The sequence below is a fragment of the Musa acuminata genome, chromosome BXJ1-8 (genome assembly GCF_036884655.1).
Source record: "Musa acuminata AAA Group cultivar baxijiao chromosome BXJ1-8, Cavendish_Baxijiao_AAA, whole genome shotgun sequence".
Taxonomy (NCBI): Eukaryota; Viridiplantae; Streptophyta; class Magnoliopsida; order Zingiberales; family Musaceae; genus Musa; species Musa acuminata.
This window is the reverse complement of record NC_088334.1, coordinates 47,312,297-47,335,146: the sequence shown is the minus strand read 5'-3', so window position 1 is coordinate 47,335,146 and position 22,850 is coordinate 47,312,297. Positions and strand designations below refer to the sequence as shown.

Genomic DNA, 22,850 nt, shown 5'->3' with positions numbered 1-22,850 from the left:
CCGTCGCTCTTCTCGCTGGCGTCGCCTCCGCTGCCGACGCTCCCGCCGTTAGCCCCACATCCGCAGCCGGAACCCTCTCTCCCCTGCTCGGCGTCACGCTCCTCGCCTCCTCCGCCGCCGCTCTCCTCCTCGGGCCCCTCCGCCGCTGAGCGCAGTCGATCCTTTCCTTGCGATCTGGTGATTGTGCGACACTACGTTGGCTATTTGTGCTGCATTGTTCGATGTGCAGGAGGGTTTCGTTGATAAATAATGGATGCATAGGAGAGTATGGGGTGTGATTTTATGGATGCGTAGTAAGTCGATGTAACTTGGATTCTATTTCATCATAATTTGGCTTATTTTCCTGTGTGATGCGCTTGTCGTCGTTGCATTTGGTGGCGTTTCTTCGGCTGGCTCAAGCTTCTGATTTCGCGACGCACTTGTCCTTCTTTTCATCTCTTGTTCCAAGATGTAGTCAGCTAAATACAGATAACTGCGGTTCGATTCCTACGGAGTTTTGTTGGATGTTGATGTCGGTTCTAGAGATGTTCATCGAAAGATTCAGGGTCTTACGATTGCCTCGCTGAATTCATATGTTTGAGTTGTTATTGTTAGGGATTTCCACATTGCCGGTCGTATTTAATCTACAAAATATAGCAACTTTCTCCGTTACATTTAAACTGAACAAACATCAGAGCGCTCCAGAAAGGAGCAGAGAAAGCAAAAGCCGCTTCAGCTTTACCAACGAAGCGTTGACGAACAAACAAGTATTGTAGGTCTGTTCGGCGCGGGTACTTCTCCGGCGTCTTCTGCGAGCCTCTCACGTCACTTGTTGGGCTTGGGAAGAGTAGGGGAGAAAACGGGGGTAGGATGGCCCATGAACTGAAGCCTGGGGGACAGCTTGTGCTCGCGGCTGGGTCGTGGTGAAGGGATGGGGGTCTTGTTCCCAATGGGCGAAGGAATGAGCCTGGGTGAGAGGTTGACTTGCTCCAGTGCCTTGAACTGCAGATCGGTCGGGTAGTCCCGGACGCACCCGATGCGAGCACCGGCGCCGGTAGTCCATTTGCACGACAGGCGCCTCCCCAGTGCAAACTCCACTTCCTTCCCCACGCTCTCTTCCCTTGCATCCTCTTTGCTATCAACTTTAGTTTCACTCTCAGCTATCTCTTCCACCGCAGCCGCCTCTGCTTCTGCTTCAACCGCTGCCTCACTATTATCGTTGCTGTAGGCAGGTATCTTATCATCGTCGACGGAGCGTCTCTGAAATGCAAAAAATTGTGTGTTTTGGTCATGCATGCAAGCGGACTACACTATGCCGTCGATCATGCAATCTTTGTTTGCTTGCCAAACATCTGTCTAATTTAGTGATAAATCTTCCAATTGGATGACCTCTTCTCCGGACTACCTACTACAATGTTCGTCGAAACGAACACCACAAAGGAAGACTGCAGATTTACCTGGACATTGGTCAGATCTACATGGTTGTCCCTGAGGAAACTAATGAACTCCCCAAAATGATACTCGGTCGGGAGGTAGTGGCCGCTGTACGGCCATACAGCCTGAGGTAATTAGCAACTCGTAAGAACTTAAACAGGATATATCAAGGATCACAATCAACATCAAGGTCTGTAAAGTTTAAGCTGTTTTGCTGCTGCTTTCCTGGACTACTCAGGTTGTGTGCAGCTATGTGATCGTACCTCCAGGACGCCCTCTTCGGCAACGAGCCTTCCGGCAGCTGTTGTAGCTCCCCCAGCTAGGAAGCTCGAGTGTTGGAATGTGCCCCTCTTCTTCTGCCATGGAGAAAAACACCGAAAGGACTTGGTAAGCTCAACAGGCAGCGAACCACAGAAGATAAATATGTCATGAAGTTTCATCTAATTGGATATCCGCGTCCAAACCATGTCTAAACGTGTTACTCTGCCAAAATATGCATGATCTTTTTCACCTTTCCCACATATAATGATCTTGATGTGCTGAGCACGAATATCCACTTGGATCCTTGCGGAGTGTTCAAAAGCCTCTCACTTTGCTTGTAGACAAGCTTCCCGTTCCGGACGGAGACCTCATAAGCTTCTCTCTCTTTCTGCGAGGAGATGAACATAGTATGCGATCAGGTATGCTTCCAGAGCATACACATCTGGAATCAATCAATTTGGCGTAGCTGCCACAGAATGATAACTCCAGACAATTCAAGTGTCCCTGAGCTAGCGAAAGGAGCTTACCGGACCAAGATAAGTGATGAGCTGCTTTTGAAGCTTGCTTCTTGGGCACTCGTCGATATTTACTCCTCTTCCACCTCCGACATCCAACCTTGATATTCATCAAACGGGATGAGCAAACCAAGGCTCCACATCATACAACCATGAATCTCCAAATGAACGGGATGAGCATGCATGGTTCTTGGTTTTACCAGTAGAAGAATGGTTGGGTGCTCTCACTGGCGAACCAGACATCATAATATAAATGCAAATTGTGCCCATAGCGATGCCGTGGATCAATCTGCAGAGCACAACACGGAAGGAATCATTGTCCGTTGAACCACTCATGTAAAGGTCTAATTAGGTTCCGTAAGACCATGCTTACAGCTTCGAGCCAGTGCCTTAGTGCTAGTTTCTGAGCTTTTTCGTCTTTGGACAGACCCTTACCAACCTGAGAAAGATGGACACGTACATCAATTTGATTGAATTGTGTAGATAGAAGCAAACAACCCAATTACCTTGGCTAATCTTTTTTTCGCCCTTGTCCATTTAGAAACTGCTGTTTCTGGCTTCTCGACGCGGAAGAACGAGACAGAGCTGCTCTTAAGAGATGCAAAATCCAGTGCCTTCCACCTACAGTCAGAGGAGGAGGGGAAGGATTTAGAGTGAGGTAAAGGAGCAGCACAAATCCTGGAAGTGACAAGCTGAAGTCAGAGGCCCACCAGAGTTCCTCGACTACTACTGCACAATCTGCAAGATTTCTTCTGGTTCGATAGCTCTTGTAGACCTTTTGCAACGTAGTTGCCGCAGCGTCGAGCTCTCTCAAAGGCCTCGGTGAGGAAAACGCAGGGAGCTGCTCCGGAAGCTTCACATGAGGCAGAACGAAGTTCACCGGGACCTTGAGACTAGATGGCTGCGGTGCCACATAATCTGTGGCTTGTTCGGAGAAAGATCGATCGAGCTCAGTGACGCCAGGTTCCCAGTTCTTGAAGCTTAATGACCTCTTCATGACTGCACCACCGGGCACACCTGATACCATCACGCTCAGGAATTATTCCTTGTGATGTCGAGCGATTTCGGGATGATGATTTTTGCCTCTGCCAGAAAACGAAAAAGATTGTGTTTCTCGTGTCAGACAAACCATGGTTCTATAAAACCAAGGAAAACAATAAGCTCATGCTATCGCTCCAAATCTCGCCTATAGAACAATTATACTTTTATAAATTTTCAACAGTAAGCAGCACACGCAGGTTTAGCTCTGACAACCTTCATGAAAGAGTTTAGAGGTAGTCTAGAACACAAAGAGCACCCAAAAACAAATGGTTTGCTCCAAAACTCATGCTTTCCATATGATAAATCACGGATTTTTTTGGGGGGCAAAACAGAGCCCTCTCTGTAGGAATTTTATGTTAAATCCGAACCAAATTATTCAGGGATCAACCATGCAAAATCCACAGCTTCACATGCAATACTTCAATGATCGGTCGCAAAACCAGCATCTAACTTCACCAAAATCGCAACAACAATAGGTCCTAATTGAATCAAAGCAGCATGTTCCGCGCAGAAGCCAGAAGAAAACGAGAGGAAAAGAAAAAGAAAAGAATTCATCAGATATAATTTCGAGAAAGAAAGCATGCAGCGAAAGAAGAGGCAGAATTAAAAAAGGGAAGGGAACATGTTTTGGTCACCGTACGCGACAGATCACGGATGGAAAGCAACTGCTCTGCAGCAGCAGAAGGGGAAGAATTCTACTGGTATTGCACAGCCCCCAGCAGCTAATGTTGATTGCTGCCACCCACCCCTCTTTCATATACAGGGAGACGGTTTAATATCTATGTGTGGAGAAGAGAACTCCAAAGGACACGAAATAGACTGGACTGGTCCTCTTACTAGTCTTCAGATCAGAGTCCACTTGCCGTGTGATTTGTGGAAACTGGAAACGAAGCTGGGATCGGGATTGAAGGTAGCAAAAGACGATTGCCAACGGTGGTTCTTCCGCGGTAGCCGTGGAAAAAATAACTTGTGGAAAACCGAAACCCTCCCGTGCATGGACTTTCCGACTTCGCCTTTGTCGGGAGCAGAGGCGAGAGAGGAGGGACGATCAATTCTGCGCCACCTTGGAAGTCTGCATGTGGGGGTAGGAGAAAACCCAACCATACATGTCCTGGGGGACAGGTTGGATTAGATTCTGGCCAGGTCACCGAGTCAACCCCTCCCGTCCTGCCTGCTCATGTGGTACCATCCGTGTAAGACTTCTCGAACTGATATCTTCTACTGTGATACTCGGAGATCTGGGAAGTTTGAGCTCGTCGGCTGTGCGACTGCCATTGACTTCGTCTTTGCGAGCTAGCAAGTCGCTTTTAGCATACTAGACGTTTCTTATTGCGTGTACAAGTTAAAAGATCTCGATATGAGATGACTATATATCTTACGATGATCCTTGTTTTATCGACGGATACAATAATTATTAGGTACGTCATTGATGGCGTAGTGATGATATTTATCATGGGTCTTGGGGTTATGGTGGGTGGCATGAAGTGTACACCTCCGGTCTCCCATGTAAGTATGGTGGTTGGGCTTTCGATGTCAGCTGCAAACCTCAAGATTTAGCTGGTCGCCTTGGCTTGTCTTCTAGTGGTCACTCATTTGATCCAGTCATTGCAGGACACGGAGGCTACTTAATTATCGTTCTCGTCTGATGCTAACAATCCAAATTCATGCAAATAAGGTATGTTAGAGAAGAAGAGAATACGGGTGGGTTTTAAGAAGAGAAAGAGCAGTAAACTACGTACGTCCGTCCGTCGAGCTTCGCTCTTCAACTTTTCCGGGTCATTCAAAGAACACCTGACTTGGGGAGAGATATCATACGTTTACGAACGCAAGATCCAAGGCATGGCTGGTGCATCGAAGCTGCCTCTGCGAAAGCATTTCCACAGGTCTACGACGATAATATTGTATATGAGTTGTTTTTTACCGTGCCAACGTTGCACGGAGAGTCTACGACAGGCCGATGTTGTCAACTAAATCCCAGGTCAAAGTCTTCACTTCCGCAATTCTGTGGCTATGCAATGCCATATATAGCATCATTTTCCACGGTACCATACGTTTCCTGCTGCCGCCATGCACGGTGCATGGTCTCAGGCAAGCTCTCCTGCATGAAATAGAAGCTTTCGTCTTGTGGCTTGCCCGCCTATTATCTTTTCTTTTAATTATAAGGAAATATCATCCCTCCCCACTGTTGTGATTGATTTAAAATCAACCACTTCCATTCAATCTTTATATCTATATAATATTACCGACGAAGATAAGATAGATAGATAGATGGGCCCGTATATCTTTTCGGGCTCAGATTTGGACGACGTGGGTGGGAATGGTATCGGTCCGGCCCCCTCTTCTTTGCTTTCAGGGCCCACATGAGAACGAGCCATTTTACTCCGTGCGGAACAACCCGCATAAACACTCACACGAATCCATCAGCTGCGACGACGGCCGCGGATGGAGGTCGCATGGACCGTTCGATTGCCTCGATGAAGTCCGCACCGTGGCCGACCGATACAGGGATTCTTATCCTGCGTATGGTATCCTTTCCTTATCCCCGAACTCTTATTCGGTCTCCGGTATCCCCCCGTGATTAGCGTTGATGAAAGAGGAAATCGCTGAGGATTATAATTGGGGCGGATCGTTAGCGTAGAGGAGGCGGAGAAGTTAGTTTCGGAGAAGCGGAGGCACCCTAATTCCACCGCCTTTTTTCCTTTGCTTCTCCGATTCTTCTTCATCGTGGTCCCGATCGCGCCGGGGTTTCGGAGTCGTTGACCTCGTATGGGAATCGGTGAGATCGTCGTCGATCCATGGGATTGATCGATCGCTTCTAGAGTTTTTAATCTCATCGTTACCAGTTCGATCTTTGTGGATCCCAAGATCTCCTCCCCTGTTGATGTATCTTCTCCTCCCCGGGGCCGATTCGGATGCGAAGGAACCCTACCAGTTTCTTGGCATTCGCCCCCCGCCTCCGCGCTCCTTCCTTGGGAAAGACTTCTTCTTTTGCCTCCCCAGAGATCGATGGGATAAGGAGTTCGCCAAATTGCAAGCGGGGTAACTAGACATCTACGTTCCCTCCGCTTTTAGTTACATATATAGCGCTATTTAGGTTCTGGTTCCGTTTGGATTGGGAATATGGATTCTTCCCAAGGATCGACGATGACATCCGCAGCGGCGGCTGCGAAGGTGGATGTATCTGTGGTGGATTTGTTGCCGGTTTATGTTAAGGAGTTGATCGCCGGTGGAGCCGCTGGGGCGTTCTCGAAGACTGCAGTAGCACCCCTTGAGCGCATCAAGATAATATTGCAGGTTTGTTATCTCGTCCCTTTGTTTGCTATATCTTGATGACTGTGTTATATTCCCGCGTCTCGTCCCAAGTCTCGTTTAAACCTTTCTAGAATATGATGTAAGAGGTGTCGTCTCGATTTATTCACCCGTCTCTGAGCCTAATCTTGCAACTTTCGTTTAGCTTGTAATTTCTTGCTTGTTGTGAGGTGTCTCTAGAATAGCTTATGCCTTTGTCATGAATTTTTCTTCAACTGCGGTTCTTTAAAAGTATGTTCTACCGAATATATCATTTGTTGTTGATTATGAATAACATTTTGTAGACATATATTCTTTTTTTCCTAAGTATCATAAACCATGTTGGTGCTGTATGCAGTAATTAATTTCTCCTAGTTTTAAGAGTACAATGGTATAGTATTGGTGGTCTTTAATTTGATGATTCTTTTAGATGCTATTTTGTTTTTCACCACTTGTTTGGAGTTCTGCTTGTTCTTTCAGTGATACTCTACTTTTTCCAATGGGTTGATTTTTTATGTATTTCTGAATTGTATATCCACACAAAATACATGGGTAAGATAATACACCAAGGACTCTTGGCCAAGTGTGAAGCTCCAATCGGTTGGTTGTCTTGTTATGATTTTATTTGACCGAAATGTTCATAGTAGCTAGTTACTGTAGTATAGAGATATTTTTACGCTTTGAGATAAGGTATACCATGTGCCCTTTCGGATTTTGAAACCTTTCATTAATGATTGTCTGTTGTTTGATTTGCTAATGCTGAGGTTTCTCTACAGTCATCTGTTCTTTTAAGGTCAAATTGTGTCAACAAGTGCCACGTAAATTTGTGCTATTTTATTTCTCATCTTGTTTCTTGAGGTGAAAAATGATGTTAGCTTCTCATCTGTTTTCTGTATCATTGTCGTGACAGTTTCTAGAACTTCTTGAGGACATATGATAAACAGGAATTTGTTGAAAAGGCTTATACATTATTAGATTTATAATGTTATTTATGCTTTCAATGTTACTTTGACAGACAAGAACCGAAGGGTTTAAATCTCTTGGGATTTTACAATCTTTGAGGAAGTTGTGGCAACATGAGGGCTTCTTCGGATTCTATAAGTAAGTAGAAACTAATAAAACTGCAGAGTTACATTTTAAACAATTATTAGTTGTTTTTACGTTTTAATATTTGTCATTTTTGTCTTTTAGAGGAAATGGTGCTAGTGTGCTCCGAATTGTACCTTATGCAGCACTACACTTCATGACATATGAGCAGTATCGTTGTTGGATTCTGAATAATCATTCTTCATTTATCTCGGGACCATTTGTTGATCTTCTAGCTGGTTCAGCTGCTGGTGGGACTGCTGTTTTGTGTACCTATCCATTAGATTTAGCTCGGACTAAGCTGGCTTATCAGGTAAATGCAAAGTCTAATTCTTATGCTCTTATGGATATTATTCTTATTTTCTTGCCTGATTTCTGATCTTCTCAAACTTTGTTTCTGATGTTCTGCATGTGCATTTCATGCAATTAAGGATTTTGGAGTATTTTGTTAAGACAAACAAACTAATTCTAGGCATTAATGTCAATTGGTTGATAAACTTAGGTCACTCAGCCATATTTCAGATTATTGTAGTAATTAGTCATTGTGTTGATTGATTTTGTTCCTGTCAAAATTTGCCCTATTTGTGCTATCATCTAATCCCTGGGTAGTAGTATAACCAGGGTAGCATTGTATTTTCTTCTTCCTTTTCGTGTCTACTTAGAACCTCTTAGCTATTTTTGTACGTTGGACAGTTTTGTTTGTATTCAATGTGATCGTGGTGCCTTGGTTGATGTTTGCTTAAACTATCGTTTCAGGTAAACAGTCCAGGGAGATTGAGTAGTGGTCTAAGAATGTTTAGTCCTCAGCCTGCTTATACTGGTATTGGAGATGTGTTTAAGAAGGTCTACATGGAAGGTGGGATACGTTCTCTATATCGAGGAGTAGGTACGTTAAGCTCTTGTATAATCTTTCAAACAACCACCCTGCTTCTTTAGTTTGTGTAATTGGAGTTATGTTTATCCTTCCCTTTTTCAGTTATTGTGTAAGCTTTCTAATGATCACCCTGCTCCTTAACTTTGAATAATCATTTATCAGTTTCAAAAGAAGCTTAGGCTACACAAAACATGTGGTTTACGTCAGTTAATATTTCTCTGTTTTCATTCTTCTGGAATTGCACATTTGAATGGACCGTGCACTGATGTATGCTTGATGCCAGTAATCTTTCAAGTTGGTGCTGCAATATTTTGTGTTGACATAAGCTGTGATCATGACAGATCTCCATTAAATGATTCAAGCATGGCAGTATGCTAACTATCATGTTATGTTGATGCAGGTCCTACGCTTATTGGTATCCTTCCTTATGCTGGTCTGAAATTTTATATATATGAAGATCTCAAGGCTCGGGTACCTGAAGAATACCAAAAGTCTGTAGTTCTACGCCTCTCATGTGGGGCTTTAGCTGGTTTATTTGGGCAGACTCTCACTTATCCACTAGATGTGGTCAGGAGACAGATGCAGGTATTCTACCACTTGATGTTGTCCTGTGCCTTCTTTTAGTGGTCATTCTGTGATAACAGTAGGATGATTTTTTCTTCCAATCATGAAGGATGTAGTTTGTGATTAGTTTCTTTACGTTCTTAGGTTCAAAATCAGCAATCGCTAAATCACCCAGGTGCTCCACTCATCAGGGGAACAGTCCAAGGGCTTTCATTCATCCTCCATACTCAGGGATGGAGGCAACTATTTGCTGGTCTGAGCCTCAACTATGTCAAGGTAAGTACATGTACTGTAAGCATGCATTTATGAAGTTGGTAAGTACATGTACTGTAAGCATGCATTTATTAAATAGGTAAGCAAGTTCATGTACTGTAAGCATGCATTTAGAAGCAGGTAAGTGCATGTAAGCATGCATTTAACGTAGTGGCAACCAGAAACTCCTAAATATTTTTTTTGTTCAGATGGTCAATTTTGAAGTCGTCCTTATATAAGGGGACAAAAAATTATGACTCACCAGAACTTCCTGTGATCAAGAACTATTGCCTTCTGTAAGGACTGATCTGGTGTTTTTGGATGGAGATCTGGTAAAGATTAATTTTTGATAGAATTGGTTGTTTTTTGGCAATTGATTCTAAGTGATGCTTCTCATTTTTATTTTAAAAATTGTCAATTTTGAACTCATCCTTAGATAAGGGGGGGGGGGAAATTATGACTCACCAGAACTTTCTGTGATCAAGAACTATTCCCTTCTGTAAGGACTGATCTGATGTTATTGGATGAAGATCTGGCAAAGATTAATTTTTGATAGACTTGGTTGTGTTTTGGCAATTGATTCTAAGTGATGCTTCTCATTTTTATTTTAAAAATTGTCCAAGATCTATGAGCTGAATTTCTGCACGACCACAAAGGTTGGACAAGTACTGCGATGGCACATGGAAAATTCCATTAGCTGTTTCTTTCTATGAGGGAGGAAATTTAATGATCAATTTAGATGCTATAGTGTGGAGGATGCATTTCTCCAGCAGGATCTAAACTTTCTGTACCTTTCTGAAAAGTGGAATCATAGTCAGCCATGGGATTGGCCTAATATATGAGATACTTTGTTATCTAGCAGGGAATATTTTGCTATATAGCTAGGACAAAATTATGAAACATGACCTTTTATAAATCTCAACTTTTAGTTATTTAATGGATTGGAAAGTAATAATTTCAAGGATGTCTTTCATGGGTCTCAAGCTATCCTATTCATGCATATATGTAGTAGTTAATTATCAGCTCACTTGGACACCTGAGAAATAGTATCTTGCTGTAGTTTTGAAGTGGAGGAATACAGTAGTTTGTTTTCATGGTTTCTGGACCAATGATAAGAAGTCACCTCCTGTTGATCAGAAGTGAAAAAAATGAAAGAAAATTAAGCAACATCTGAGGGCCAAATTGTCTCGATCAGTCGTGCTTCTCAATGCTTAGCTTCAGGTTATGCTTTGTTGATGTCGTTTATCAAGATGTGAGTTTGAATGATTATTTCTTTTGCATAGGTACTCTCTTAAGCTAATTTTGTCTTGTCACAAGTTTACTAATTAACTAGTTGTAATGCTATGTGGTACTACGGGTTGGATTATTTAAGGTCCAAAGAAACTGTCCCTATTATAATCAGTCTTGGGTCTCACTGTTACAAAATCCAGTTATTGCCTCTATTAGAAATATACTGTTTGTAGTGCAATACAATATTGTATTGCACATTAAAAAATAACTGCACTTGGTCTTATCACTAAACCCGTATTTATCTTTTTTTTCACTTAAAAATACTTGGTGATTATATCCGTTAATAGATGGCAATTATTCACTAATAACTGCATGTTTGATGTATGCAGGTTGTTCCTTCGGTAGCCATAGGGTTTACAGCATATGACATGATGAAGACTTTGCTAAGAGTTCCACCTCGAGCAAAATCTTCGGCTCCTTCGGCTGCATAAAGGATTTGTATCCAATATTGATGCTCTATTCTCTCACTTAAACAATGGAACCATGGCATGATATGATTGGCTTAATCATTCGGAGAACCTTTAGCAACTATGCATTTGAGTTTCTCTCGGGATAAAAAAATATGCATGTTAAAGTATATGTCTACCACTTACAGATGGCATATATGAATATGTGACAGCGTCAGCTAAACAATTGTATTCATATTTGCTTTAATATGTATTCACAACTATCATGGAAATATTGAATACAGAACGAACTTAATTGATTTGGGAACAAGAACCTTTATCCTTCAGGACCGTTGGCTTCAACCTATTGATTTGGGAACGAGAGCTGCAGCTGGTTTGATTGGAACTCTCGAATATGCCCGTGCAAACGAGTCGAGAACCATACATTCTGTACCAGACACAATCTTGCTGGCTACCATCAACTGAAACGTTACTGGTAATAGATGAGTGTTGATCGAGTTACAATTTCTATCTGTGATGGTTATCTTGTCAAATTCACGTTTCTTGATAAAAGATGCGTTTGCTTTGGTTAGCCTTTGGTACTTGGAAGTTTCCTTCTTGCAATTAAGTGATCTCAAACCTCTGAATCCATGAAAGTGAAAACTTGGATCAATGGGGCGGTTGCAGGTTGTTGGGAGATGTTGATGACATATCTGAGAACAGAAAGGATCAAGCAAAGCAAAGCATGAACATCTGTCGATGGAAAGTCTCGCCAAGTACAGTGGAGCAAAGTAAAAATACCCGAAGGGCACAAGGAATGTGCAACCAACAGCTTCAAAATCCGTCTCCCTTGTTTTTTAAACCCGAGAAAGAAATGAGTAACTTATATCTAAACTCTTAAGATCCACATCTTGTGGTATATAAATAAGGGGGCAGGATGGATGATCCGTCCTCCTCCGCAAATAATCCACATCACATCTGGTGACCCACCGACAGCTTAACTTCCAATTAACCTTTCGACTACTTCAAATTTATTTATAGACTAAAGCCGGATTAGAATAAACGAGAAGTCCTGCTCTTTTTATTCCAAATATGTGCGTGTATATGTATACGTACATGTAATGCGCCAATGACTGTTTGAATCCTATCAACATTGGAGTTGGGAAGATTTAATATAATGGTATAGGAAGGATGCTTTCACGACTCGAATCTGAATCATCATCCAGATAGCAAAGGAGCAACTCCTTTGCTCCTTTTAACTGTGGATAAGATATCAGTCAGGGAATGGATAGCTGCTGATATGGGCTGGCTCAGTTTCGTTGCTCCTTTGCTCCTTTTAACTGTGGATAAGATATCGGACAGGGAATGGATAGCTGCTGATATGGGCTGGCTCAGTTTCTTCTTTGTGGAGACAGATGATGGACAGGGAAAGGACGAGCCAGTCAGGTATGTGCACCTCCAACATGATCCGAATTAAAATTAAATAGGAAGGGTCACACACACACACACACACACACACACACGCACTCTCTCTCTCTCTCTCCTCTGCGATGTATTTTATGATGAGTCACGAAGAAATGGTCGTCTCGTCCAACATGATCCGAATTAAAATTAAATAGGAAGGTTACACCCTCTCTCTCTCCTCTGCGTTGTATTTTATGACGTGTCACGAAGAAATGGTCGTCTCTCCAACCGATCTCCGCTCCCGGCCATTCCTTCCTCCTCCGCGCATTTCCATCGATGGGCGGCTCGGCTCCTTTTGCTGCCCACTACCGATCCCATCGGTATCAGAAATAACAAGAACAAATAATATTCGTCTTCCTCTTCCTCCTCCTCCTCCTCCGCTGAGCGAGTGAGGCCGGCCGGAGCCGTAGGCCCAGGACCTGTGCCACCTTCGTCGCCCCACCCCTCGATCTTATCATGATCGCTGGCACTGCATCCCATACAACTACCACCAAAGCAGGAAGCAGCAAGAACACCTCCTCCCGCTTTTCCTCCTCCTCCTCCTCCACCTCCTCCTCCTCCCAGGCCACCGCAACCCAGGCCTGCGCCGCCTGCAAATACCAACGCCGCAAGTGCAACCCCGACTGCACCCTCGCCCCTTACTTCCCGGCAAACCAGCAGCACAAGTTCCTCAACGCCCACCGCCTGTTCGGCGTTAGCAATATCCTCAAAATCATCCGCAACCTCGATCCCTACCAGCATGCCGAAGCCATGAAAACCATCATATACCAGTCCGATATGCGTGCTCTCGATCCCGTCGGCGGTTGCTACCGCATCATCCGCGACCTCGAGTACCAGATCGAGCGCGACTCCAATGAGCTCGCCCTCGTGCTGAGGCAACTCGCCGTCTGCCGTGCGCAGGCTGCCCAGGCCTCTGTCGCGTCCGACCTGGAGGTCCACCCTAATCTTCTGCTTAACACGGCCACGTCCGAGGATGTGGATAACGTGATTTATGGTGGTAATATTTTCCCTACGATCAACCAACAGGATCAACAGCAATACTATAATTACTTGTGCTACGACGATGACATCACCAGAGATCATCAAAACAACCACCCAAATACAAGCATCATAATCAATAATAATAGTAATAACGATAACAATGATCTATCGAGTCTACAACTCCAGCCGCACTTCAACTGCATGGTGGAGGACGAGGACGTAAAGCCTTTGGTAGACATGTTCGATGTCAGACAGACGTCGATGGGAGGGGACGAGGATAACGCCGATGAGGCCGGTCATCCACGTTGCAGCAGGTAAAAGTTTTTATTTATTTATTTATTTGTTTGTTCGTTTATTTTCCCTTGAAACGTTTATATTCATGAATTGAATTCTAAAAAAACACGGGAATGGCCTCGATGGTTGGGTTGGACAGATTGAGACGTGGGACGAGGCAATAGCTAGGTCACCTGTCTGTCTCTGTGTGTGTGTGTGTGCGTGTAATCTCATCAGGTTGGCTTTGTTTGATGTTACAGCACCCAAGTGCCGGAGCTAAAGGATGAGACGAGTCCGGTGGAGCATGCGCAGGAGGAACACGATCTGAAGGGTGCTGCCTCGTTGTTCACCCTAACCAACTGTAGTTAGTTCCTCATCTCTATATATGATATGTTTTCGTGTGTTGTTGTTTGGCTCTTCTTTTTTCTTGTTTTGTTTTTCTATTCTTAAAATCTCGTAGAGATCGCACGCAAAGGTAGACGACAGTTGTCGAAACTTGTCATGCCAAATGTCAAGTCGGAGCTTTCTTTTTCTGGAAAAGAAAAAGGTGCAAGCATGGATCATTTCATATGTTTTAAAATGAATTAAAATTCACGTTGACATCTAATAGCTGTTTGCATCGAGCAAAATAATTCTCGGATGGAATTAAAATTCACGTTGACGTCTAAGAGCTGTTTGCATCGAGCAAAATAATCCATGTCAGGATCCAATAGCTTATGAGTCCATCTTAATTGTCCGTGCGTCGCGGGTTTCGTGGTCTTCGTTCCACTTCCCTTCCGCCGTAGTTGGTCCTCGATCGCGCGCAAAGGTCTTGGTTAATGTCGCGTCATCGTCTCCTCCAACTAAACTACATATTGGATTCGTCCATTCGCATGGCACCGTAGAACGAGATGAAGGGAGAGCTACCATTCATTCGTTTCGTAGCAGGTATTACCACCATGGATGTGATCGACGACGATGAGAAGGTGAAGCCGATGTTCAAACCACAGGATTTTTATTTATTATTATTCAGCGAAGCAAGTGCTTCACTGGCGTTTCACTTACTGACCCAATTACACACACCTAGTAGAAACCGATCACCACACAAGTTTGAAGCGTACGTTCGTGACTGCTGCATGCAGGCCTGCACTAGTTCTTCTTGTCATCTCCCTCCCCCGTCCCCGTGACGACACACAGAGATAGAGTGAGAGCAGGGAGTGACAACTTTATTTAGGGTAGATAGGCAGGCAGGCATTGGATCCTTAGAGCTGGTGGCCATTACTGGATGACTTGCAGTTCCATCCAGGTGTCTCGGACCACTCTCCATCCTTGTCCGGTACCATTCCTTTGTTCTTCTCCACCCACCACGCCTCGGGTATCTGCAACTCATCCTTCAAGTAGCCGCCCTGCTTGTTCACTAGCGCCAGGCTCCTCTCCACCTTCAAGTGGAACTCGACGTCCTTCCAGGTCCACCCGGCCACCGTGTGGAGGACCACTTGCAGGTCGTGGCTACTCGCAAGGATTTTCAAGATGGTCGACGTCTTGAAGTCTATGTCCAGAACTTTCAAGTAGGGCGACAGCTTGGAGTCTATGTCCAGAACTGAGCCGGTGACAACGTAGTCGGTTGGAAGTGGCCAATATGGAACGATGTCCCAAGTATTCCGGACACGTAGAGCTCGAAGGTTGGGCAGCTTCTCAAACCTTTCATTGAAGGCCTTGTTCCCAACTTTGGGGTTCTCAAACACCACGGCACATACTGGGAAGTACTCCTCCTTGCCTTCTATCTTGGACAGTCCTTTGTTCACTATATCGAAAGAACTCAAGATGGCGAGGGCGCCTCCCAAGCTGTGGCCAACGCACACTATGCTAAGGCTCTCGTTCTTGTATAGCTCCACTAGCTCGCTTAACTTACTCAGTAACTGCTCCCTTGCACTGGTTGCGTTGCATGGAAATTGCGAACCGCTGTCTTTCAACGTGTAGATGTCGTTCCAGCCTTGCACGACCTTCACATCTTGGTTGTCGGGGTCGAAGGGCACGAGACTGATCGTTAAGTCCTCGAGGAACTCAAACGGGCGCATCGTGCCGCGCCATACGACGTAGATCTCGCGGCGCCCGGTAAGGTTCGTGTACGCGTCGTTGGAGACGGCGATGTAGCCCATCCAATTGGACTCCTTGATCTGGACTAACGGAATTTGCGACATGGCGTAGAGGTACTCCTTGACGTCGTAGTTGGCCGCGTAGGGGAAGAACACTTGGTCGAGGAGGGTGCTGGGGCGGTAGCGGCACATGCCACGGTATTTGGAGTGGTCGTCGCTGATGAAGGAGTCGGCGGTGACCTGACACATGTCACCGCATTGGAGGAGGAAGACGCGAAGGGATTGGTCGAGAGGGTCGAGAAGGCCGGACCAGTGCTCGGATCCGAGGAGCTCAGGCCAGGATGGTGTATCCGCGCCAATCTTTTGCGCCATTGGAAGAGGAGGAGGAGGAGGATAGGAGTGACTGATACTTTGTGTGGAATACGGTGAGGTGCCCAGTGACATATATATATATACAAGGAGATGGTAGCACGAACATGAAGGTCCATACAGGGATTCCCAATAATTGAAGCTGCTTGCCGATGAATGCAGAGCTCACCACGTGTTTAATGGAATCAATGCCTGAGGTAACTTGTTTCTTCATTTTCTTATTCACGGGCCCCCAGGCATGATGATGTGATTTCGTGGTTGGAAACATTTTGGTAGTTTATCTTTTTCATGTAAGAAAATAAAACACAAATTACACAGAATCCGTTTATGTATATATAATATACGTTACTAATATATGAAAAATTACATAGAAAATTATTTTCTTCTGAGATTAGTATGGGCACGGCAACAGCTTTAGATATTCGATCCCACCGGGGTCGTCGAAATAGAGTCTGACGAATAATAATAGAGCACCAATGTGTCATCTCATCATCGTACTATGTTTTCTTTTTTCTGGAGGGCTATAGATAATGGATTCCACTACGATAGTGAATGACAGAGCAGCATGCCATCTCATCGGACTCTATTGGGGTTTTTGGGTGGTTCCCCGGCGTAGTCGTTTTCCACGTTATCTTTTATGACTGTCGACTTGTGTTTCACAAGTCTACAGCTCGTTCCATTGATTAATGTGTGATGGCTCGTACAGAGTTGTTGAGACATTCATATTCAATCTTTATCTTCTTTTACTTTAAAAAACAAAAAAAATCCTCCTAGCAATAGTATTTTTGATGTCTTTCACATAGTTTTTTTTTTTTTTTACAAGTATTGATTTGATATCTTTTAAGTAGAGAATTATTGAGACATAATCATATTATGTAGGTACATCTGTTAGACCATGAATATCGATTATTTTTATTCTGATATCCTCTTCTAACTTTTTAATTATTATTATCGATTTGTATTTTCATGTCTTTTATATACATAGTTATTAAGATATTATCGATATATCTGTTGACGACGATAGATACCGATTATATTCATATTCACTTGTTTTTTTTTGTTACACCCATCTAATAATAAATTTTTTTTACGTCTTTCACATAGCTTATTTCTTTTGTTAGCGTTGATTTGTTCAACATGTTTTTGAAGAACTGATTTATTTCGATTCCATGATCTAAATCATTTTTAGTTAATTTTTGTTAACTAAATTAGTTAGTTAAAATTTATTGTTGGTTACATCTATTGACATTCTGTGCATCGGGTTATTCGAACCCTTCAAACATTCCGAAGGTGGAGAAAAAACTTCTATCCTAATAACAAAAATATTTTTTGAAATAATTAATTTAACAAGTCTATTGAATTAAAATTTAAGAGTTGAATCTCTAAAAATCGCTCGACAAATTAAAATTGAATTGTCTGATTCGATTTTAAAACCGCTCAACATTTTTTTATTTTAAAAAAATGTTTTTGCACAAATAATTTTATTTAAAAGTGTTTACTAGAGATATATTTCTTAATTTAATTAAGATATAAATGTTTTTTAATATCTTAATTTAAAAATGTTTTAAACTAAAATACTTTTAAACTTTTAATAGAATAGGAGGTTGGGAAAAACATAAATATCAGTTAGCATTTATGTTTTCTCAATCGTCCGCATCTCTCTTTTTTTTTTTCTTTTTTCTTTTTTTTTGTAAGGACCTATTTGTAACGTAGAGATCCAAATTTAAATATTAAAAATTAGATATAATTTATGAATGATTCATATTAAGTTTTAATAAAAATACCTAAGGTAACCACGTCCAATGTCACTGTAGAATCAATGCCAGGGATTTCCAATAATTGAAGCTGCTTGCCGCAGTAGACTATGATGAATAACATAGCATACTATTGATAACACATATTTTGGTAACCAGCCCTCCAACTAATATTTATAGCCACCTCAGCATCAAAGTCAGCACGTCAGACAGTACCCCCCGGTCAACGCCGATTCCGCAAAGGTCGGGCGATGCCGACCGAGTACCATGCCATCTCACAAGAGTCAGGATGATGCTAATCGAGCACAGTGCTGTCCCGAAAAGACTGGGATGACACCGACCGAGTATAGTGTCGTCCTGCAAGAGTCGGGGCAGCGTCGTCCCGTAAATGTCGGATCAACTCCAACCAAGTACAACACCGTCCCACAAAGGCCAGGACGGCGCCGATCTCACCTCCCGGACAACCCCTAATGTTCCCCTCATCTCACCTCCCAGACAACCCCTAATGCTCATGTTGATGCCACAACGGGAGTTGCCACCCCCGGCTCCCGCACAGCCTCCACCGTCTCCTGCACCACCTCTCGTTCCCTTACAGCTCATGATGACGAGCATCACCGCATCGCCTAAACGATGGCTGAGCCCCAGGATGATGCCCACGCATGACGCGTGAAGCCTTCGACACCCCCATATCGGCAGCCTTGAGCCAGACACACTATCGTCCGACTTAGCGGACTCCCTCCGGGCACATCTACGCTCGGTAAATCGACGCCTGGACGAGGCTTAGCAAGAGTTTCATAAATCCAAGAAGGAGCTTGGCGAGGCCTCTTCAGGGGGATCACCTTTCATACTCGAGGTTCAAGACAAGCTAGTCCCTCCAAGCTTCCGTCTTCCTGTTCTCGAAGCCTATGATGGCAACTCTGATCTGATGGAACATGCCACCGCCTTTCGAGCCCAGATGGCTCTATACGACACTTCTGATGCCCTAATGTGTAGGGCATTCCCCACCTCGCTTTGAGGCCCAGCTCGGATGTGGTATAACCAACTCAGACCGGCCTCGATCACCTCTTTCAACCAATTGGCAAAAGAGTTCGAGCTCAACTTCCTGGCCAATGTGTGACCAAGGTCGTCCGCAGCTCTGCTCCTCGGTCTCAGCCAAAAGGACGACGAGCCATTTTCTCATTTTGTGACATGCTTTGCTACTGAAATCCGGGGGCTGCTCGACACTCACCCTTCTTTGATAATGCAGGCCTTTCTAATGGGACTTCGACCTTCCAGGTTCTTCTGGTCGCTGGTCGAGCGACCTCCTACTGCCATCCCCGAAATGCTTCAACGTGCTAACCAATACGTGGCCGCCGAAGCATTAGTGGCGGGAAAGTGCGAAGAGAATAAGAGGCTACGACTAGAACCAACCTAAGGGTAGCCCCCGGTGCCGCCAAGAAGGAGAATCGACTGACCCAGTGCAACACTCTTGAGGCCCCCACTCCTGCCTTTGAAGTCCTCCAGGACCAAGATATTCCTATAGATCAGGGAGAAGGGATTCCTGAAGGCCCCAAACCCGATGAAGGCACCGCATGAGCTCAGGGACTGTTTAAAGTACTGTAGGTTTCATAACGATTATGGACACAACACCAACGCGACCTCAAGAATCAAATTGAAGAACTCATACGCAAGGGGCACTTAGGTCACTACATTAGGAGGCCATGCGAAATGTCTCCCCGTCCCTTCGGTCCGGTCGAGAAGCAGATTGATGTGATCAACGACAGTACGATGTTAGGGGAAAATATCATGGCAGAGCGAAAGGCTTATGCCCAATCGACCGTTGAAAAATGCTCACAGCAAGCCCAAGTGCCCCATATCACCTTCCCAACAGGAGAAATCGAACACCCGGAGCATGATGACACGCTAGTCATCTTGGCCAGGATCACCAATGCTCGGGTTAAAAGGATCATGGTGGACACCGGGAGCTCTGTCGATATCCTATACTTCGATGCCTTCCGGAAACTTGGCCTGACTAAGGAAGACCTTGCCCCAAGTCAATCGATGCTTACTGAATTTACAAGCAACTCCATTTCATCCCTCGGCACGATTGTCCTGCCAATCACCCTAGGCGACGACTCACGGGTCAAGACGATCATAGTAATCTTTATGGTGGTGGAACTCCCTTTGCCCTACAACACCATCTTGGGCCGACCAACCCTCAACAAGCTCAGAGCGATCATCTCCATATACCACCGCGCGATAAAATTTCAGACCCAAGTAGGGGTCGAGGAAGCAAGGGGCAATCCTCGGGAATCCCGACAATGTTACCTAGCGACCGTCACACTACCCAAGAAGCCGAGACACGCATCCCATCGCCGACTCTTGGGACGTCACCAAGCCAACACAACGACCCGAACCGATCGAGCACACCCAAGAAGTCCCTCTATGTCACGATCGACCAGATAGGGTCGTTAGGGTCGGGTCGGGGCTACCGAAGGAGGAAAGAGAGTAGCTCGTCAACCTGCTTGTTGAAAACGCTGACATCTTTGCCCAACAGGCAAGCTCGGGATTGACCAAGTGGTCGCACAACACCGCCTACTTCACAGGTGACCCGTTCATGTTTGCAGCACCCCGTTCACATGTTTGTAGCACGTTCCATTGCTTAACGTGTCATGGCTCGGACAAAGTGTGTTGACACATCATTGCCGAGACATTTGTATCCATACTTTATATATTTTCTTGAAAAGAAAACATCTCTGAAAATAAGCATAAAGTTGATTTCATTAAGTATAAAGTTGTTGACACATCATCATATTCGGTAGATATATTTATTGGATGATGAATATCGATTACACTCTTTTAAATAATTTTTAATTATTATTATTATCATTGGTATATTTTTCTCATATCTTTTGCATAGAGGATTATTAAGACATTATCATAAGTACATCTATTGGGAACGGATTATTAAGACATTACATTCATATCCTTTTTTTTTTTTAGAAAAAAAACCCTAGCACTAGTGATTTCTACATCATTCATGTGGCGTTTTTGTTAGAATTGATTTGTTGAACACTTCTTTTAAGTACATAGTTGTTGACACATCATCACATTTTGTAAGCATATATATTGGACAATGGATATCGATTACATTTATGCTGATGTCCTTTTTTAATTTTTTCACTATTAATGTTGACTTATTTTCTTCATATTTTTTGCATATAGAGTTGTTGAAATATTATCACAATAGATAGATATATCTATCAACGATGGATACTGATTATATTCATATCCATACCCTTTTTATTTATCTTGGGAAAGAAAAACACCCCCTAACAATGTTTTCCACATATTTCATGTAACTTCTTTTGGAAGTGTTAATTTGTTAAATATGTCTTTTAAGTGCACTTCTCTGACAAGAGTATTTTTAACGTCTTTCACGTAACTTCTTTTGTTAATATCGATTTATTTAAGTATAAAATTGTTTGAGATAACCTTGATAGAAGATCATGATAGAGATAAACATGGAATGACATATTGCATTCCTTACATCCTCAATAACATGAGGATCAGATTTAAGTAATTGATTTGATTAGATAATTTAAGTACATGATTGAGAAAAATCTATTCCTCAAAACTTATATAAATATATATTATCTCGATGAATGAAATCAATATCTTTCATAATGAATGAAATCTATTCTACTATCATCACATTTGTAGGTATATTTATTGATGGATACCGATTGCATTCATTCTGGTATCCTCTTCTAATTTTTCCACTATTACTTAGACTTATTTTTCTCATGTCTTTTGCGTATGGAGTTATTGAGACATCATCACAATAGGTAGGTATATTTATTGACAACAGATACCGATTACATTTATATCCATACTTTTTTTTTTCTTTTTTCTTGAGAAAAAAGAAAAACACTCCCCTAACAATATTGTTTTTCATGTCTTTCATGTAGCTTTTTTTTTGTTAGTATTGATTTGCTCCATATGCTTTCTAAGTACAGAGTTGTTGAGATATCATCACAATCTATATGCATATCTTTTGGATGACGAATATCGATTACATTTATTCTGGTGTCCTCTTCTAAATTTTTCACTCTTACTATCAACTTGTATTTCTCGTATCTTTTGCGTACAGAATTATTAAGATATTATCACAATATGTAGGTATATCTGTTGATGATGGATACGATTAAATTCATACCCACACTTTTTTTTCCTACAAAAAAAAAAAAACTACCCTAACAATAGTGTTTTCCACATCGTTCACATAGCTTATTTTGTTAGTGTTGATTTGTTCAACATGTCTTTTAAGCACAGAGTTATTGATATACCATCATATTCAATAGGTATATATCATAATTGATACTGATTACATTCATATTCTCATCTTTTTTTTTCTCTTTTGCCTAGGGAAAAAAAAAAACACCCCCCCTAACAATAGTGTTTTCCACGTCTTTCACGTAGCTTCTCTTGTCAATGTTGATTTGTTCCACATGCCGCCTTTGAAGTACAAAGTTGTCGAGACATCATTACATCTATTCTAGTGTTCTCTTCTAATTTTTCCACTATTATTGTTGACTTGTACTCCTCATGCATTTTGCGTCCAGAGCTATTTGAGACATTATCATAAGAGGTAGGTATATCTATTGACAATGGATACCGATTACATTCACATTCACATTTGTTTGTTTCCTTAAGAAAAAAACACCCCCCTAATAATTGTGTTTTTTACGTCTTTCACATAGCTTCTTTTGGAAGTATTGATTCGTCGAACATATCTTTTAAGTATAGAATTATTAGAAAGATATTATATTATATATACATATCTATCGGATGATAGATATCAATTACAATCATTATGAGTTCCTTTTCTATTTTTTCCAATAGTACTGCCAACTTGTTTTCCTCATGTTTTTTGCGTACATAGTTGTTAAGACATCATCACAATAGGTAGGTTGACAATTGAT

At 42.8% G+C, this 22,850-nt stretch overlaps 4 protein-coding genes across 5 annotated transcripts; 2 read left to right on the top strand and 2 right to left on the bottom strand.

Moving 5' to 3' along the window:
- Positions 1–615: 615 nt before the first annotated feature.
- On the bottom strand, positions 616–4,303 carry LOC103996201 (IQ domain-containing protein IQM4). The gene is made up of 10 exons (XM_009417060.3): positions 3,871–4,303; positions 2,900–3,274; positions 2,696–2,810; positions 2,563–2,628; positions 2,390–2,478; positions 2,202–2,289; positions 1,925–2,062; positions 1,677–1,769; positions 1,437–1,538; positions 616–1,239 (listed from the first exon to the last, which is right to left on the bottom strand). The coding sequence occupies exons 2-10, from the start codon at positions 3,214–3,216 to the stop codon at positions 805–807; spliced, it is 1,443 nt and encodes a 480-aa protein (XP_009415335.2). The 5' UTR covers positions 3,217–3,274; positions 3,871–4,303; the 3' UTR covers positions 616–804.
- Positions 4,304–5,790: 1,487 nt separating this feature from the next.
- On the top strand, positions 5,791–11,317 carry LOC135588321 (mitochondrial carrier protein CoAc1-like). 2 transcript variants are annotated; one of them, XR_010476198.1, is made up of 8 exons: positions 5,791–6,524; positions 7,534–7,619; positions 7,710–7,917; positions 8,361–8,490; positions 8,879–9,063; positions 9,187–9,318; positions 9,504–9,626; positions 10,914–11,317. XR_010476198.1 is itself a non-coding variant. In XM_065080399.1 (7 exons), exons 1-7 carry the CDS (start codon positions 6,351–6,353, stop codon positions 11,013–11,015), a joined length of 1,017 nt encoding a protein of 338 aa, XP_064936471.1. In that variant the 5' UTR covers positions 5,792–6,350; the 3' UTR covers positions 11,016–11,317. The 2 variants fall into 2 exon arrangements, 1 of the variants encoding a protein (XP_064936471.1); XM_065080399.1 differs by lacking the exon at positions 9,504–9,626 and having other exon boundaries at positions 5,792–6,524.
- A 1,471-nt stretch (positions 11,318–12,788) lies between these two features.
- On the top strand, positions 12,789–14,204 carry LOC103996503 (LOB domain-containing protein 27-like). The gene is made up of 2 exons (XM_009417421.3): positions 12,789–13,729; positions 13,949–14,204. The coding sequence occupies exons 1-2, from the start codon at positions 12,891–12,893 to the stop codon at positions 14,055–14,057; spliced, it is 948 nt and encodes a 315-aa protein (XP_009415696.2). The 5' UTR covers positions 12,789–12,890; the 3' UTR covers positions 14,058–14,204.
- A 461-nt stretch (positions 14,205–14,665) lies between these two features.
- Positions 14,666–16,167, bottom strand: LOC135589191 (phospholipase A1-II 5-like). The gene has a single exon (XM_065081478.1). It carries the CDS (start codon positions 16,133–16,135, stop codon positions 14,930–14,932), a length of 1,206 nt encoding a protein of 401 aa, XP_064937550.1. The 5' UTR covers positions 16,136–16,167; the 3' UTR covers positions 14,666–14,929.
- Between the last annotated feature and the right edge of the window lie 6,683 nt (positions 16,168–22,850).